The sequence below is a fragment of the Centropristis striata genome, chromosome 15 (assembly GCF_030273125.1).
Source record: "Centropristis striata isolate RG_2023a ecotype Rhode Island chromosome 15, C.striata_1.0, whole genome shotgun sequence".
Classification (NCBI taxonomy): Eukaryota; Metazoa; Chordata; class Actinopteri; order Perciformes; family Serranidae; genus Centropristis; species Centropristis striata.
In genome coordinates this window covers 32,930,246-32,947,940 of record NC_081531.1, presented here as the reverse complement: position 1 = coordinate 32,947,940, position 17,695 = coordinate 32,930,246, and the positions used below count along the sequence as shown (strand labels likewise).

Genomic DNA, 17,695 nt, shown 5'->3' with positions numbered 1-17,695 from the left:
ACAAAGAGACACAAAAGGCTACAACAAGACCAAAACAGATGCAAAGATACACAAAGAGACAAAAAACAGCTGTGAAAAGGAGAAAAGACATGCAAAATGACTGCAAGGACTGCAGAAAAACTACAAAGAGATGCAAAACAACTACAAAGAGATGCAAAACAACTACAAGGCTCAAAATGACTACAAAAGCACTTCAAAAAGGTGCAAAACTACTACAAAGTGACAAAAAATACATCTACACCAAGATTCAAAATGACTACAAAGACATACAAAACAATTGAAAAGAAACAACTAAAAAAGACTCAAAATGACTACAAAAAGATTACAAAGAGATGCAAAACAACTACAAAGAGACAGAACATCTACAACACCTAAAAATGCCAATAAAGAGAAAAAATGACTACAAAGAGAAAGAGGCAAACAGACTAATTACAAATAAGAAAAGGTGCAAAAAAACACAGATGAGACACAAAAGAACAACAAAGAGACGCAAATTGATTTGAAAGAGATGCAAAACAGCTACAAAGAGACACAAAAGGCTACAACAAGACCAAAACAGATGCAAAGATACACAAAGAGACAAAAAACGGCTGTGAAAAGGAGAAAAGACATGCAAAATGACTGCAAGGACTGCAGAAAAACTACAAAGAGATGCAAAACAACTACAAAGTGACAAAAAACATCTAAACCAAGATTCAAAACGACATACAAAACAATTGAAAAGAAACAACTAAAAAAGACTCAAAATGACTACAAAAGGATTACAAAGAGATGCAAAACAACTACAAAGAGACAGAACATCTACAACACCTAAAAATGCCAATAAATAGACAAAATGACTACAAAGAGAAAGAGGCACTAACAGACTAATTACAAATAAGAAAAGTTGCAAAAAAACCCCAGATGAGACACAAAAGAACAACAAAGAGACACAAATTGATTTGAAAGAGATGCAAAACAGCTACAAAGAGACACAAAACTTCTACAACAAGACTCAAAATGATTACAAAGAGACGCAAAACCATTCAACAGACTAACTGCAACTATGAAGAATGTCAAAGACATCACACAATGAGATGAATGACTACAAAAAGACACTACAAAAAGATTCCACCATGAACAATAAAGTTCTTTGTGTCTTTTGCCTGTCTGTGCCCGGCGGCCCATCGTCTCATAATCCGCCCATGTTCACTAGTCACTGTTGCAGAAACTTTCCCCTTGTTGTGACAGCCGCACTGAGTAGTAGCAAATACATTTCCTCCTCATTACAACAATGTCCTATCACTGCAGTTATGGAGTATGAATCTGATAGTGAGGTCAGAGGAGAGATTACCAGGCACACGAGGACTGCTGGTGCTGGTGGGAGACTGCTGCACACTAGTCACCGTCTCTGGAGGTCGCTTTGTTTCTGAAAAGAAAAGAGATAGAGGGGTATTACAGCTATGAATTCACATGCAGAAATGTCTGAAAACTTGGGAGTGTTAGTTGACTCACCCTCCTTGTCAGGCTTGCGGGGAAAGATGATGGGAGGGAAGGCCACAGTCTCTCTTGTATTTTGTATAAAGTATCCTTTCCCAGCAGGGCAGATCTTGCTAAAGGCCGCTGAGCACCACATGGAGAGAGGAGGGGATTAGACTCCTTTTACTTTATTTTATTTTTTTACAATTTCACATTTTGCAAAAAATACTCTTAGCCGTTGAAAGTTATTCCAGCCGCTCTTTTAAATCTTGCAGGCAATACAGATTACTTCCAGGTATACAACAAGACTCAAAATGACACATAAAGTCTACAACAACACTCAAAATGACTACAAAGAGAAGCAAAACGACTTCCAAGAGACACAGAAACATAGACAAAAAGACTCAAAACCTCTAAAGAGGCAGAAAATGACTACAAAGAGACACTATAAAAAGCAACATGGTCTCACAGAAATCCGTGAAATAGCCACGGATTTCGCTTAACTCAAAATCCGTGGAATAGCCACGGAATCGCTCAAATTTCCGTGAAACTGACACGGATTTTGCTACAATGCAAGTTAATGACAGTCATATCCCGTGGCTATTCCAACATACAAAGTGATTATGTACATTCACTGAGTGAAGATTTAGAAAATAAAACATATATTTCTCGCTAGAAATGTGATCAAAATCCATTTTTATGCAGAAACTAAGTCAAAATATTGATTTTTCACTAAAAATGAGAGAACTGTCCGCCATGTTTTTTATTCTGACCGCTGGGACCTTGAAAGTCACGTGACTTGGAACAAACCAATAGCCACGGGATATGACTGTCATTAACTTGCATTGTAGCGAAATCCGTGTCAGTTTCACGGAAATTTGAGCGATTCCGTGGCTATTCCACGGATTTTGAGTTAAGCGAAATCCGTGGCTATTTCACGGATTACTGTGAGACCAGGTTCATAAAAAGACTTAAAATGACCATAAAGAGGAGCAAAATTATTAAAAAGAGACACAAACAACCACAACAAGACTCAAAATTACTACAAAGGACAACAACATGAAGCAAATTGGCTAAAGAGAGACAGAAAAACATCTACAATCCACCACTGACTACAACATGTTTTCATGAATGATTTCATTTATTGAAAATAGTTACAACATTTTCTCAGCCTGCAGCTGCTCTTCTCTGTCTCTGTCCACTCACCTGTGCCCACCTGAGGACATCTTTCACAGTTGGGGCCCCAGGCTTTGCCCACCGTGCAGCAGCACATCTCCTGAGTGATGCTGGAGAGCACCGGGTGCTCACAGCCCCGGGTGTCCGACGCTAGCAGGAAGCACTGAGCCTGCTCAGCTGGAGACTCTGACAAAGACAACAGGGTTTCATTTGGGATCAGTGAATTAACCCTCTCAACCAAACCGTTTCAGGGCTTTTTTTTAACCCTTTGATGCACAACATGGGTCTAAAGTGACCCGGCAGAGTTTTTGTGTTGTATATCTTTGCAATAAATTATTTTCATCATTCAGTATTCCAGGTTTTCCTCAATTCGTTTGTTTTTGATCATCATACATCCTAATTTTTATGTTTTCCTTTATTAATTTTTGAAATAAATCCCTTTTAGTGTCACTACTCTTCTAATGCACAACATGGGTCAAAAATGACCCATATCCTTTTTTAGCTTGTTAAGCTAACTACTTAGCTAACTTTTTGGCTAAGTATTTAGCTTACTAGCTTGCTAAGCTAACTACTTAGCTAACTTCTTGGCTAAGAAGTTAGCTTAGCAAGCTACTTAGCCAAGTAGCAAGCTATGTAATAATACAAAATCTAAATAATAATGAAATAATGATCTGTTGTTATCAAAAACAAGATATTTAAAGAATACTTGGAATATTCAATCATAAAATAAGTTGATATCAAAAGATAGAGCACAGAAACACACAGCAGCATTAAATAACATGGGAAATGAATGTGGATCATATTTGATCCATCTTGTGAATTAGAAGGGGTGTCATTATGTTGTGCATCAAAGGGTTAACTTACTGAGTCCTTGTATTTCACTGCAATATATAAGTCCTGCAGCTCTATGAAATCAGTTCAATCAGAGACAGAAGCTGAAACATCTCAAAAATGTCTTTTGTGCAGAATAACACAGTTATAATGACATAGGTCGAAAAAAAGAAAAACGCAAGTTGAATTTCTCTAATATATTTATATATTTTTAAATTGGAAAAAAATGAATTTATACATGCAACACTTTTCCCACGTGTCTCCACATGCTATACATATTGAAGCATTTTTTATAACCTCTCCTGACCTCTCCTCTCTGCTCTGTGTAAACAGATTTTCAGTGAATATTTCTCATAAGACTGTTCGTCTCAGCAGAATCAATCATGTCTTCACGATGTCGCAGAGGAGCAGAGTTTAATGTTTTTAACAGGATCTAGTGATTCCAAATTGTATATTTTGGCTAATTTTTAAATGAGACATGTAGAATAAAGTGATTTTGACGCTTCATTTTGATTACATGTCTTTTTTCACAACCTATGATCTGTTCAAGGACTGCCGGCAAGTTCAAGTTTTGACGATAATGACTGTTTTTACAGTTTCTTTCTACAATAAACAATGTATTCTTGGCGATTACTAAAACAAAACACAGGCTTCAATGGTGGGGTTCAGATGGTTAAAATAAGGCGTCACTCAGTGGATATTCAGTGACAGGCAGAGAGGCTTCTTTCCTCACCGACACATCGATTCCTGTCCAGCACCAAACCAGCCTTGCAGGAACACTTGAAGCTGCCTAGCGTGTTCAGACAGTCTCCGTTCTGACAGATGCCCTGCATGGAGCACTCGTTGATATCTTCAGGGTCAGGAGGTGGTGCATAAAAGGAAAAAAATACTGTTTTGTTATTCTGAAAAGGATGATATCTGTTTAGAAATTCAAACATGGGAACTGTAGTTTCAATACAGTAAAATACGGAAATAACCCCCAAAACTTAAGCTCTGTACTTTTATATAATCCATATCCAGCTTGTGTTACCTTGACAGTGAGTGCTGTTGAATCTTTTATAGCCCTGCGGACACGTAGAGCCCGAGTCTTCCACAATGGTATGCTTGACTGATGCATCTGAGGGAGGAGAAGAGGTGAAAAAAGCATGAGTGAAAATAGTGTTTCATGGAGTGAAAAGAGCTGCGGGTGGATGATACTAACAAAAATAAAGCCGTAAAAGCTCTACCCAATAATCTAGTTTAAAAATAGTTGTAGTAGAAGTTTGAGGACTTAATATAACTCCTGTGAGTACGAAGAATTCACAACTTCTATTTCTGGAAAAGTTAAAGGTTAAACAATGTCAGGAAACTTTAAGCTTATCTCGAAGCACCCGCATGGTGTTTTCCTGAATTCACAGCATCGGAGGTACAATGGACAATATTTGTAGCTCTCTAAACAGACAATTCAACAACAACACTGACTTAGTATTCAGATCCTTTGCTTCAGTGAAAGCACTAATACCACACTGAGAAATTGCTCCATTACAAGTAAAAGTCCTGCATTCAAAACTTACTACTTACTACTTACAAAAAGTAAAAGTACAAAAGTATCAGCATCAAAATGTACTTAAAGTATCAAACGTAAGAGTAAAAGTTATGCAGAATGGCCCCACCCAGATTGTTAAATATATCCTGAATATATTATTAAATTATATATATTTTATAACAACTTAATATATTATTATGAGGTTTATTTTTATTTTTTTAAATGTCTACTTATTTTAAATGTATCATGTTTTTTTGAAATCTTAAATCTCAGCCTGAAAAGTGACTAAAGCTGGTAGCTAAATGTAGTGGAGTAAATATATAATATTTGTCTTAAAATGTAGTGATGTATAAAGTTACATCAAATGGAAATCCTCAAGTAAAGTGAAAGTATTTTTTGTATTTTTTTACATATAATTCACTGTAATTTAATGCTCAAGACTAATAATCACTTGAATAATACTGTAAAATAAAATATCTAGAATATCCATTACATTATTATCAGATTTAAGCTTTCCTTTTTATGGTTAATATTTGTAATGAAAGTAATTAACTTTTTGGGGGCGTTTGAACTTAAAAAATCCCTGTAAAAAAACCCAACAGACTCAAATGAGAGCACTGAAAGCACTCTCATATCTTTCTATAAGTCTACAGCCAACAGCCAATTATCTTAGCTCAGTATAAAGACTTGAAACAGAAAAAAAACCCGGCAAGCTACAAAGTTGCCAGCTTCATACTTCAATGTTCTCATCTAACTCTTCACCAAAAAGAGACTTTTTGTTTCCAAAAATGTCCAAATACACATTTTGGGTCCATTTTTCCGATTAGGCAAACGAAGATTTCCTTTCTTCTTTCTTTGCCTTTCTTGTTCTTTTGTATTACCAGTTTTTAATGAGGCCTTTTGATGGGGTGTAGCTTGTCAAAGAATAGTAAAGTCTTTCATGAGGTTTGAACCATTGTTCTTGTTCTTACACTAAATGAGCCCGAACACAGATGAAGAATGTTCTTCTTTCCATGAGGGAGTAAAAACATGTAATGCAGTTTTATTAGAGAGCTGTGGGAGGACTGCACAATGAAAAGCGGGAAAGGAAAGGATCACAGCTCGCTTTTGCTATTTTCATTAAAAAACAAAACAAACACACGCAAAAAAGGAGCTTATAAATGAGTTTAAATGTAACAAAACAGACAGCACTCTGGGCAGGAATCCAGTTGACTAAAGACTTACCAGACGCACTGTATCAGGTTTTGTCAAAGGCCGCATTGTCTGACTCAGAACTGAGAGACGGAATAATAGCGGAGTGGAAAAACGTGAGTAGCCAAGATTTTCTTGAAATTCAATCTCCAGCAATGTGATGACAGTCCTGCACTGGGCAGGCCCATAGGAACATGCTTAAGTAGAGGGTTATTTTCCACATTCTCTTTTTGTGTCTCACTGTCTGTGTGTAATTCCCGTAATTTCTTCCGTTTTCTCCCTACCCCACCTCAGCTCACCACTAACTTTCACCTACACACTCACACACGTTTTTATAGGAGGTGAAGTGATCGTTTTTTAATCCAGGGCCATCATTTCACAAGGTGGAAAAGGATAAATTGCAGGGAATGCTTGACATTTTTGGCTCAATAAACAATAATTTATTTGCAAGAACACACAAGATGGAGATTGGATACAAATCTAACAAGGAGTACTTTAAGAAAAGAATCTGCTAAATAAAAAAAGTAGGTTAAAAAGTAAACATAGTGGATGGCATGTATAAAGCTGGGAGAATCAGAAACTTCAAAGCTTATACTGTAACTCACTGGGTAGTTTCGGGCACTGATAGCACTTGTTTTGTCCCCATGAATTCCCCACGCTGCCACAGCAATCCTCCTGATTGGTCAGAACAGGAAGTGGGGTGCTGTTGCACTAAAACAGAGAAAAGTTATAAGTGGATATGTCAAAACAAAAGCTTTCAGGATTGGCAGTGTGTGTCTGAACTCACAGCTTGCTTGGGCGTGGTCTCCTGGAAGCAGCGCCCCTTTGGTTTGTGTCTGGTGGGGATCGGGCGCGGCCCCGTCTTCAGAGGAGGCTTCACTTCTGACTGGTCGATGGGCTGGATGACGACAGAGGTGTCTGGCGTGTGGTGAACACGTACATTAAACTGCACTGGAATAAAGAAACGGGAGACATCAGAGGAACAAAATGCAGCATTAATGTATTTTCCGGCATTAAACTGATAGTTCAGATTTTATAAGTGGGGATGTATGACTCATTGGCCATTCATTTTGAAATTGAGAATGAAAGAAAATGCAAGTTAGGGATGTTTCCAGAGTGAATAAACAAAGCTGCATAAACAAACTTGCTGTAGGCTAATCCGTCAGGAAAACAGGAGAAGAAGTAGAGAAAAAACATCAACAACAAAGAAGAGAATCTAATCAGTCACGTGATTTAATGTTCACTTTGTCAGAACTTATTCAGAAAAAGCGTTTCCATCTCCTGTTTAGCGCATAAACTATTTTTCCAAAAAGATAAAAAAAAACACCTCAATCGAGCGTAATTATTATTATTTTTTTTTCGAAATTTTTTATCGAATTTTGGTGTTTCCATCAAGCTTTTCTCTTCAAAATGCACATGGAAATTTGTTGATGGACCCGACTACTTTAAGTGCATCACCTACAGAAGTTGGTCGGCAGGCCTGTAGTTTGAAGAAGCAAGCTGTCTGAAGACACAGAAGCTAAGCAATGTTGAGGATAAGGGCAACAGGGGAAAAAAAAACATATTTTAGCCACCTAAATAAACGCCTTCTTAAAGCAAACAATATCACTTTAAGTGTACGCTATATTAAGAATATTTTCCTAGTTGCAGCTTGCTGTCAGACAGCCTAAGTTTAAGTTTACAGAGAGGGAACTTAAACAGTTAATCTATGCTTTCTACAAAGCCACTCGACTACATTTAAAAACAGTGATCTGATCTCACAGAACAAGGGATTTGCTGGTCTGCTGCTGCTTCAATCAGTTATATCTTAGTGTTATTTTGTGACTTTGCTAAATCCAAACTAACCATTTAAAAATCACACAATAACACAAACAAATTAGTTGAATGAAGCAGCGGTCAACCAGTAACTCCAGTCCTCTGCGAGGCATTTGTGTTTTTGTCAATTGGGTTTGGCAGCTTTGACAAGAGCATGGATTACAGTGAGAGCAAAACACATATTATCTAATAAAAATAAAAACTATGCATTTCTACATTCTTTTGAGTACCTTTGCAGGGTTATATTGGTGCAAAATCGGTGCAGAATCCACATGGAAAAGGTCTTTCCAGCTAAAAAATTAATTATATCTGCTGTCTTACTGAAATTCTTCCCCTCGAAGATTGCTATCATTCTCGTAAATCCCATATTAACCGGGCCTGAATTATTCCTTCAGATGCCAACAATGGATCAGTAACTCATGCAACAACACTTCACTTCAAAAACTCCTGTTTCACTGTAATGAACGGTCAACATGGTCTCACAGAAATCCGTGAAATAGCCATGGATTTCGCTTAACTCAAAATCCGTGGAATAGCCACGGAATCGCTCAAATTTCCGTGAAACTGACACGGATTTCGCTACAATACAAGTTAATGACAGTCATATCCCGTGGCTATTGGTTTGTTCCAAGTCACGTGACTTTCAAGGTCCCGGCGGTCAGAACAAAAAATATGGCGGACAGTTCTCTCATTTTTAGTGAAAAAATTAATATTTTGACTTTGTTTCTGCATAAAAATGGATTTTGATCACATTTCTAGCGAGAAATATATGTTTTATTTTCTAAATATTCACTCAGTGAATATACATAATCACTTTGTGGTGAAGATCTCGCCAGAAAAATAAGACTGTCATTAACTTGCATTGTAGCGAAATCCGTGTCAGTTTCACGGAAATTTGAGCGATTCCGTGGCTATTCCACAGATTTTGAGTTAAGCGAAATCCGTGGCTATTTCACGGATTTCTGTTAGACCATGTTGTGAATGGTAGATACCTTCAGCTGAGTGAGGCATGGGCAGGGTGAAAACAGAGTGTGTTTGCGTCAGAGTGCGCCCTATGCTTAGTTGCTCCACTATTTTCTGGCCGCCTGGCTTCAGAGATAGGGGGTAGACGGGCTGCTTGTTCCCTCGTGCTGCCTGAGCCTGCTGCGTCTGCTGGAGTGGAAACTGGCAGAGCCGACCGGTGAAGCCCGGCGGGCACAGGCAGTGTTTCCTCGAGCTGCATACTCCTCCATTCATACACGTCAGGGGACACACAACTGTGGAGACAGAGACAGAGGGGGGAGAGCTGTCATACAGCTGACGGGGAGAGGGTCAACAGTTCAAAGCTGTGAATCATCAAATCAGAGGAAAAGTTTACACACAAGCAAATAATAGGTCATAAAAACACAAAAATTAGAGTTATTCATGAGCCTCAGCAGACTGGAATGGCTCATTTTAGATCCTCAGAGACAGACTGATGATTTAGTGTTATATCACATACATACGCCAGACAGACAGAGAAGTTTGGGGCATGATATTCACTCTGAGCTGCACCATTGTAAAAGTCACATCAGCTTGAGGGACTAACAGGTCCCTCCAGCCAGTCAGCAGCAGAAGCGTCTGAAAGCAGGTAGAGCCATTGATGTGTTTAACAGCCTGATTCTGACATATGGGAAAGATCTCCAAATCTATGGGAAAGCTGCTGACTGGAGAGAGATTCATAGCATATGCCATTTTCACTGCAGTTTTATTGGGTCTCCCATTGTGTTTATGTTAAGTCCAGTTGTTTTTGAAATTCCCACAATAGAACAATCAGAGCAAAGAAAGAAAGAGAAGGAGCTGGACTTTGGGGAAAACTGCAGGGAAGTAATGAAACCATGGAGAGATGTGAGAGAAAAGTGAAACCAAACAATGTTAGTTGCAATACTTTAACAACTGTTTATGAAGTCATAGTGAAAGTTCAGTCATCCCAGAATCTTTAGTATCATGACCAAAGTGTGTTTTGATATCTTACTTTAAATGTATGTTAACCCTCTGAACCCCAACAAGCCATTTCGGGGCATTTTTTTTGCTCTTTTTCACATTTTACTCACTGTATCCTGGTATTTCTGCAATATACAAGTCCTGCACCTCTATAGAATGAGCACAATCATGGCTAGAAGTGGGAACAACTCAAAAGTATTTTGTGCAGAATAACACAGTTAAAATGACATAAATCATAATAAGAGACAAAACGCAAGTTGAATTTCTCTGATACATTTTTTTTTAATTGGAATAAATTTGTATTTATTGTGTATACAAGTGTTGAATACAACACTTGTATACACAAGTGTCAGGAAGATTGGAAAAAGAAATTGGATCTCCACATGCTACACATATTAAACTATTTGCATTTTTCCATCCTCTCCTGTCCTCTCCTCTCTGCTCTGTGTAAACAGATTTTGAGTGAATATTTGTCATGTGACCGTTCGTCTCAGCAGAATCAATCAAGGCCTAACAATGTCGGTCAAGAGAAGACTTTTTAACAGGATGTTGTTATTCCAAACTGTTTATTTTTGAAGATTTTTTAAATTATTTTGTCATAAATATAACAATTTTAAGCTTTGTTTTGGTTACTTTTTGTAATCGAAACTTATGATCCATAATATCAAAGAGAGGAGAGGAGAGGAGAGGAGAGGAGAGGAGAGGAGAGGAGAGGAGAGGAGAGGAGAGGAGAGGAGGCCTCTTTCTGCTGCCGAGCCAAGTGTACACACATGGAAGTAATTAGATGTGGACTGCCAAGGAGTCTGGGCTGCAGTGTAATTGGGGGACTAGATCACTTTTAACACAGCAGGGACATCCTCACATAGTGAAAGTCTGGCAGAAAAATGAAAGGACATCAATGAAACACCCGACTGGTGAGGCACAATTTTTAAATCTGAAGCAAGAGGATACTTCAGAAGCAGCCTTCCACGACCTAACAGCCTGTGACACTGGTCTTTAACCACTAGGACTGAGAGCAGGCAGCAGCATGCAGAATGGAGCTGGAAAGGCTCAGGCACGGCAGGAACAAAAAAGAACGAGAGCGGCACACTTTGAAAAAAGGCAGAAAAGTCAGCATACGAGCTCCAGTTTCCAGGGTTCAGATTTCGCCTCAGTACTGGATTTAGAAATGAGAGGGAGCGGGGAAAGATGCGGGGGCTGGAAATTAGGATAGCAGACACAGAAAAAGAACCGCTTTCCAAACGTGATTACACAATCTAAACCCACAGAGACTGGAGAGACGGCAGACTGGAGGGAAAGTCTGGGCTGAGGCCCCGTCTGGCTGGGAAGGTGTCTGAATGAGACGTCGCTCTGATGTAGCACAGTCAGGGTCAGTGCCACGATAATGAACACAAAGCACAGGAGGGGAGTCATATTCCAGGTTTTGGCTAATATTTCTTGGGTGTGGATGAGGGTGGGGGCCGTGGGAATAAGCCCTTTTGCAAAAATGAATCCAGTGTCATGACATACAACTCACAGCTGCACCTATTTCTACAATGCTGATGGATATAGACCGCCATCCATCAGCACAGGACACCTGCAGACACAGAGCACCCATCTGATACACTTGCTCTCTTTTCCCCCAAATTTAAAATCTCATGTGGAACACATTTCAGTTGTTTTTATGTAACATGAGGCTCATGGCTTTATTGCTACATCTGGTCAGTTTCAGCATGACTCATGAATCGCTTATTTATCCACGTCATGAGTCGAGACAAACAGGAAACACATAAAAAACAAACATTTTTATGTCATTTTACATCTTGATATGAGCGGCAGTTTAGTTTTAGGAAAATGTTATGATGAAAGGATGCTTTTAACCCATTTGTGTGCAACAGTGAAGTACTGTATAATAATAATTAGGATGTAATATTAGTATAATAATAATTTGTGCAGGGTGCACACCGCCTTGGCTCCAGACTCCTGCAACCCTAATAAGGATAAGTGGTTGCAGGCTGCAGGAGATGAACACGTTCTCATATGTTATTTAACCCTCTGAACCCCAACAAGCCGTTTCAGGGCATTTTCTGCTCTTTTTACTCAATGTGTCCTTGTATTTCACTGCAATTAGTCCTACAGCTCTGTGTAATCAGCACAATCATGGTAAGAAGTGTGAAAAACTTTAAATTGTCTCAAAATAACACAGTTATAATAACATAAATCATAAAAAAGACAAAACGCAAGTTGAATTTCTCTGATAATTAAAAAATAATAGAATAACATGGAATTTATATATACAACACTTTTCCAAGTGCCCACAAGTGTCATCAATATTGAAAAAAAAAAATGTATTTACAACCTCTCCTGACGAAGAGTTTAAATATAATCTGGAGTCAGGTCATAAAGTGCCATAAAGATAATCAATAAAAAGTGTTTAAATCAATAACCTGTATGTTAATGGGATAAATATTTAGAAATATACTTCTGTTGTGCAAGGTAACATGACAGCTCAACTAAACCACAACTTCTGACTCGTGTCAGAGTATTCATGAGGTCTTAGCTTTCATTACAAACCCATTATTGGATTATCCCATATTAAATATCAAATATTTCTTTCTGTTCAGGCAAGCTGCTTCACAGACATCCAGTAATTTAATATGCTAGGCTGCTTGTTTTTTTTTTGTTTTTTTTATTTTTTCTTCTGTGTTACTGTCTTTCATCATGTTCTTCTTAAATAACCATTATGTTTTTTGAGTCTGTACACGGAGTCATAATAATACAGCGAATACAACAACAGCACCTACGCTCCCCTTTAATTTTTTTCAATCAAACTAAAGCTTTGGACAACAGGTGGTATTACAAGTACGCTTCATGCCAATATTATCCTGATTATTGGCTTCTGTTTAAATTAGCTGTCTCATGTCTGTTTGTGTTCAGAGCTCCAGGAGGCTGCATCATTTCTCTGTTATAATAACATACAGTGGCTGTTCTCCAGCAGTACTGGCAGCTCACTGGCTAATGTGTTCTGCAGATCTTATATGTGAATGGGCGTGTTCGTCCGTGTGTATGTGTGTGAGAGCGATTAAGTGGAGGGTGTACTGTCTCCTGGAGAGCCTCTGCGGTCAGGTGACGCCACCACATTACATACTAAAAAGGAGCAAAAACGCTTTAAAGTTGAGATCATAACAAGGATTTTACTTTCCAGCGGACTTTCCCTTTAAATCATCAACTCGGAGTTCATTAGCAGGATTTATGATCCGAATTCGCTCACTGACTCTGAGCTTAGCGTCTCGGAGGCAGCCTCCCTGTGTGTTGCACCACGCCTTTTGTCTTTACGGATCTAACACATTCCTGAGACGAGAGGTGGTGTGTTATTAAAAATCAAACCTAAGAGTTATTTGGTGGTCTGAATGAATGTGAGGCATGAACAGGCTGAATGTTGGGGGAAGGGATGCTTTGTATATGTCAAGCAATCTGAATGAAGACATAGTGTATGCAGAGTTTTTAGACACATGGCCAGTCAGAAACACAGCTTCTGTTTGATCGACCCAAGGCATCATGGGGATTGCTAAAGGACGCCGAACAACAATAGGCACAAATGGATAAATAAGACCTACAGTGTTAGATTTATCATTCAGTCTGGTCTCCCCTCAAAAACAAGTCCATACACTGCACAAAAGCCAACTTGTATTTTTTGGCCTAAAACAGTGATTTAATTTGGTAAAACTTGGAAATATAAAATATTGACATTTAGGGCAATAATGTAAGTTAGCACAACAAAGGAAGCCAGTTGTCTGCTCAAAAACAAGTTGGTGAGTTGTTGTTACTTATATCTTTAAGTTGGGGTTCAAAACAAGGGACAATAGTTCTGCTAACTCGTATTTCTTTGTTGTGAAATTCGGTCATTAGCGAAAGCTAGCAGCTAACAGATGCTAGCGGCTAACTGATGCTAGCGGCTAACTGATGCTAGCGGCTAACTGATGCTAGCGGCGCTGCTTGTTACAGCTACAAGAGTAGCCATTAGCGTATCAATGCTAACTCAAAACTGTGGTCACAACATTAGCTGAAATTTCATAGCAGCGTTACAATCGTGCCAGAGAAATTCAGAGCTGAGCAAACTCAAAAACTTAAAATATTTAGTTTAATTGTCCAACTTAAAATGTTATCGAAGTTTGTAGCCTTGAAATTTTGAGTTCACCCAAATTTTCTTTTTTTGCAGTGTAGGCCGTTTGTACAGGCAAAAAAATACGACCCATATTTATCTTTTAGACAAACAACATTTAAAATGAGACATGTAGTCTTAATAAATAAAGTGATTTTGACACAATTTTAAGCTTCGTTTTGGTGTCCTTTTTCTAATGTAAACTGTCGTGATGATCTGTTCAAGGGCTATTGTAAAGTTGAAATTTCAACGATAATGCCAGTTTCTTTCTACGATAAACTGTGTATTTTTGGCGAGCTTTTGAAGAAAACAAATGTTTCAACCCGTTTCAACCTATAGTTCAGAGGATTAAAAGTTCTCACATTGAAAAAGTTTAACTTTACACAAAATTAGGTCTCGGTGCTATATTAATAGGGTAAGTGTTATTTAATTCTCATTCTCAATCTACAGAGAAATACACGCAGCCAAAATACAATAAAAAAAACTGTGCCTTTAATTAAACAAAACATCATGACTTCTTTACTATATGTTGCAAATTGTTTAGTTTGAACTCAAATAGCTCAAGTAACTAAATTATGTAATTTACGTTGTTGTGTACAAAATACCTAAGGAACTAAGGAAATATTACCTGCTGATGATAATTTAGCATTAATATGGATTGTAGTGACAGAAATGATTTTATTTCGAAGAGCAGGAAGTAATCTGTTGACAGCAGGGATCCGTTTTGTCTACATTTCTATATTCTTCTTTGTTAAACTGCAGCACATTGGAGAGTAAAATGTTCAGTTTGCACAAAGCTTCAACTATACATAGAAAATGCTGCTACAGCTGTTATAGTTATTCCCCGGCGGCAATGATGGTGCAGAGATGCAGAACATTGACCAGACTGGACTTTTGAGGCAGTGGGCCTTAAAGAGACAGGCTCTTTCAGATATAGGGTGACTACAGGTATATTCAGACAGACAGAATGAGAAAAGTAAAGTGTTTTAAACATTAAAGCATGTAAATGTTCTGGTAGAAACCCCAAATACAAGTATGAACTTGAAAATGAGCATAATATGTCCTGTTTAATAGTGAACGTCTGCTTAAAGGTACGTTCCAAGACAGCAAGGAAGCATATCATTTTCCCATGCAGCACTCTCTCCACAACTAAAGTGAAAAATGAGACATAAAGAAAGGAAAAAAAGTCTTTGTCTAAAATCTCTTCTCAGTAGAGTGTTTCATGTGACATACGAGTGAGAGCTCCTTCTTCATAATGTCAAGATTCACTCGGTGAGGAGAAAGACAGATCCACTCTCAGCATGAGATGGCAGGGGGAACATATCTGTATATCACATATCTGGGAAAGTGAGGGAATGAAGCAGAACCAGGCCGAGATGTGAAATCCAGAGAATAGGAAATAATGTGACGTTACAAGGGGGATTATTGTGATTCCCAGAACCTTTTTTTTACTTTAAAAGAAAACATACTATGCATTCCTTAACTGCTAAGTAAGCAGGCCTAAAAAAAAGACACCATGTATGTCCATGTAAACACATAAAGACAAACTCAGACACACATATAGCACATTTTTAAACAAATTATAGGTAATAACTGGTAGAGGGGAAATTATAGTCTTTTTCGGAAGCTGAGCAGAAAATGTCAGGCATGAATATGTGTGTATGACAGGCAGAGAAAGAAAGACAAAAAGAGAAAGAAAGACATAAAGAAAGAGGTTGCCCTCCCAGTGCCCTGTGACCACCCACCCACTCACTTACTCCTGTCTGTCTGTCTGTCTGGAGATGACGCATCGTCAGCCCCCCCCCTTCACAGCGTCTTTTCAGCCGCACCCTCCCAACACAAAAACAACAAATTACAGCCTGACAAACCGCTCAAAAGCTCCCCGGCTCACTGAGCTGAAAGGCTACATCATCTCTCACCATACAGATGTTACTAAAGCCTGATCTGTCCCTTTTTTTAAGAACACAGTCACATTTTACACAGTTTACCCAGTCTGCAAGACTCACTGACTGACTTCACTATGATTCAGTGCCAGTCTGAATCCACTTCCTCAAAAAAAACACTTTTTGGGTTAAAAATGTGATCATTCACAATGACTTATGTTTCCACTGGTGGAGAAAACTCCACCAGTGGAAACCAACATGGTCTCACAGAAAACCGTGAAATAGCCACGGACTTCTCTTAACTCAAAATCCGTGGAATAGCCACGGAATCGCTCAAATTTCCGTGAAACTGACACGGATTTCGCTACAATGCAAGTTAATGACAGTCATATTTTTCTGGCGAGATCTTCACCACAAAGTGATTATGTACATTCACTGAGTGAATATTTAGAAAATAAAACATAAATTTCTCGCTAGAAATGTGATCAAAATCCATTTTTATGCAGAAACAAAGTCAAAATATTAATTTTTTCACTAAAAATGAGAGAACTGTCCACCATGTTTTTTGTTCTGACCGCCGGAACCTTGAAAGTCACGTGACTTGGAACAAACCAATAGGAACAAATATCCATGGAATAGCCACGGGATATGACTGTCATTAACTTGCATTGTAGCGAAATCCGTGTCAGTTTCACGGAAATTTGAGCGATTCCGTGGCTATTCCACGGATTTTGAGTTAAGCGAAGTCCGTGGCTATTTCACGGATTTCTGTGAGACCAGGTTGGTGGAAACATAACTCATCATAACCAAAAAAGTAACTGTATCAGCTTTGTTATAATGCAGACTCTTGCTTTCAACATTTTACTCGCTGTGTCCTTGTACTTCAGAGGAATATATAAGTCCTGCAGCTCTATGAAATCAGCACAATCATGGATAGAAGTATGAACTACTCAAAAAAAATTTGGTATAATAGTTATAATGAAATAAATAATAAGTAAAGAAAACACGTTCCGTTTCACTTATAAACCTTTTTTTTAAATTGGAAAACCTTTTCCAAGTGCCCACAAGTGTCATGAAGATTGGAAAAAACATTTGGGTCCCCATATGTTTTACATATTGAACTATTCACATTTTACAGCTTCTCTTGTCCACTCCTCTGTGCTCTGTGTAAACAGATTTTCAGTGAATCAGCAGAATCAATCATGGTTTCAGTGTTGCTGAGGAGCAGAATTTAATGTTTTTAACAGGATCTAGTTATTACAAACGGTTTATTTTTGGCAAAGTTTTAAATGAGACATGTAAAATAAAGTGATTTTGACAGAAATATCAAATTTTTAAGCTTCGTTTTAATTACTTTTTCAAATGGAAACTGTTGTAACCAATGATTCGTTCAAGGACTGCCAGAAAATTCAACTGTCAACAAGTTTCATTTTAGTTACTTTAACGGAAACTTTCGTTGAAAGTTCAAATTTCAGCAATAATGCCTGTTTTTAGATTTTTTTTCTACAACAAAAGGTGTATTATTGGCGATCTATTAAAGAAAACATATGTTGGGGTTCAAAGGGTTAAAACTCACTACTAAGCAATACAACTCATACTGCTGTGAGCATAAAAAAAAATATATATATATATATATATATATATAAGTATAATTGTGAAATCACAACCTTAGATTGTCCTGACAGCTCGTTTAGAGGCACCATCTGAATATTG

The 17,695-nt window shown here is 38.0% G+C and overlaps 1 protein-coding gene across 3 annotated transcripts in view; it reads right to left on the bottom strand.

The window, feature by feature from the left end:
* The window catches only part of ltbp3 (latent transforming growth factor beta binding protein 3), a 53,544-nt gene that overhangs the window by 23,749 nt on the left and 12,100 nt on the right, over nucleotides 1–17,695 (bottom strand). For all 3 annotated transcript variants that reach the window (XM_059352027.1, XM_059352029.1, XM_059352028.1), the window contains exons 2-9: nucleotides 8,989–9,252; nucleotides 6,969–7,132; nucleotides 6,787–6,892; nucleotides 4,496–4,582; nucleotides 4,199–4,315; nucleotides 2,665–2,820; nucleotides 1,495–1,602; nucleotides 1,334–1,408 (exon numbers count right to left, since the gene is read on the bottom strand). In XM_059352027.1, the coding sequence (XP_059208010.1) occupies nucleotides 1,334–1,408; nucleotides 1,495–1,602; nucleotides 2,665–2,820; nucleotides 4,199–4,315; nucleotides 4,496–4,582; nucleotides 6,787–6,892; nucleotides 6,969–7,132; nucleotides 8,989–9,252 (1,077 nt within the window). The remainder of the gene's footprint in view (nucleotides 1–1,333; nucleotides 1,409–1,494; nucleotides 1,603–2,664; nucleotides 2,821–4,198; nucleotides 4,316–4,495; nucleotides 4,583–6,786; nucleotides 6,893–6,968; nucleotides 7,133–8,988; nucleotides 9,253–17,695) is intronic.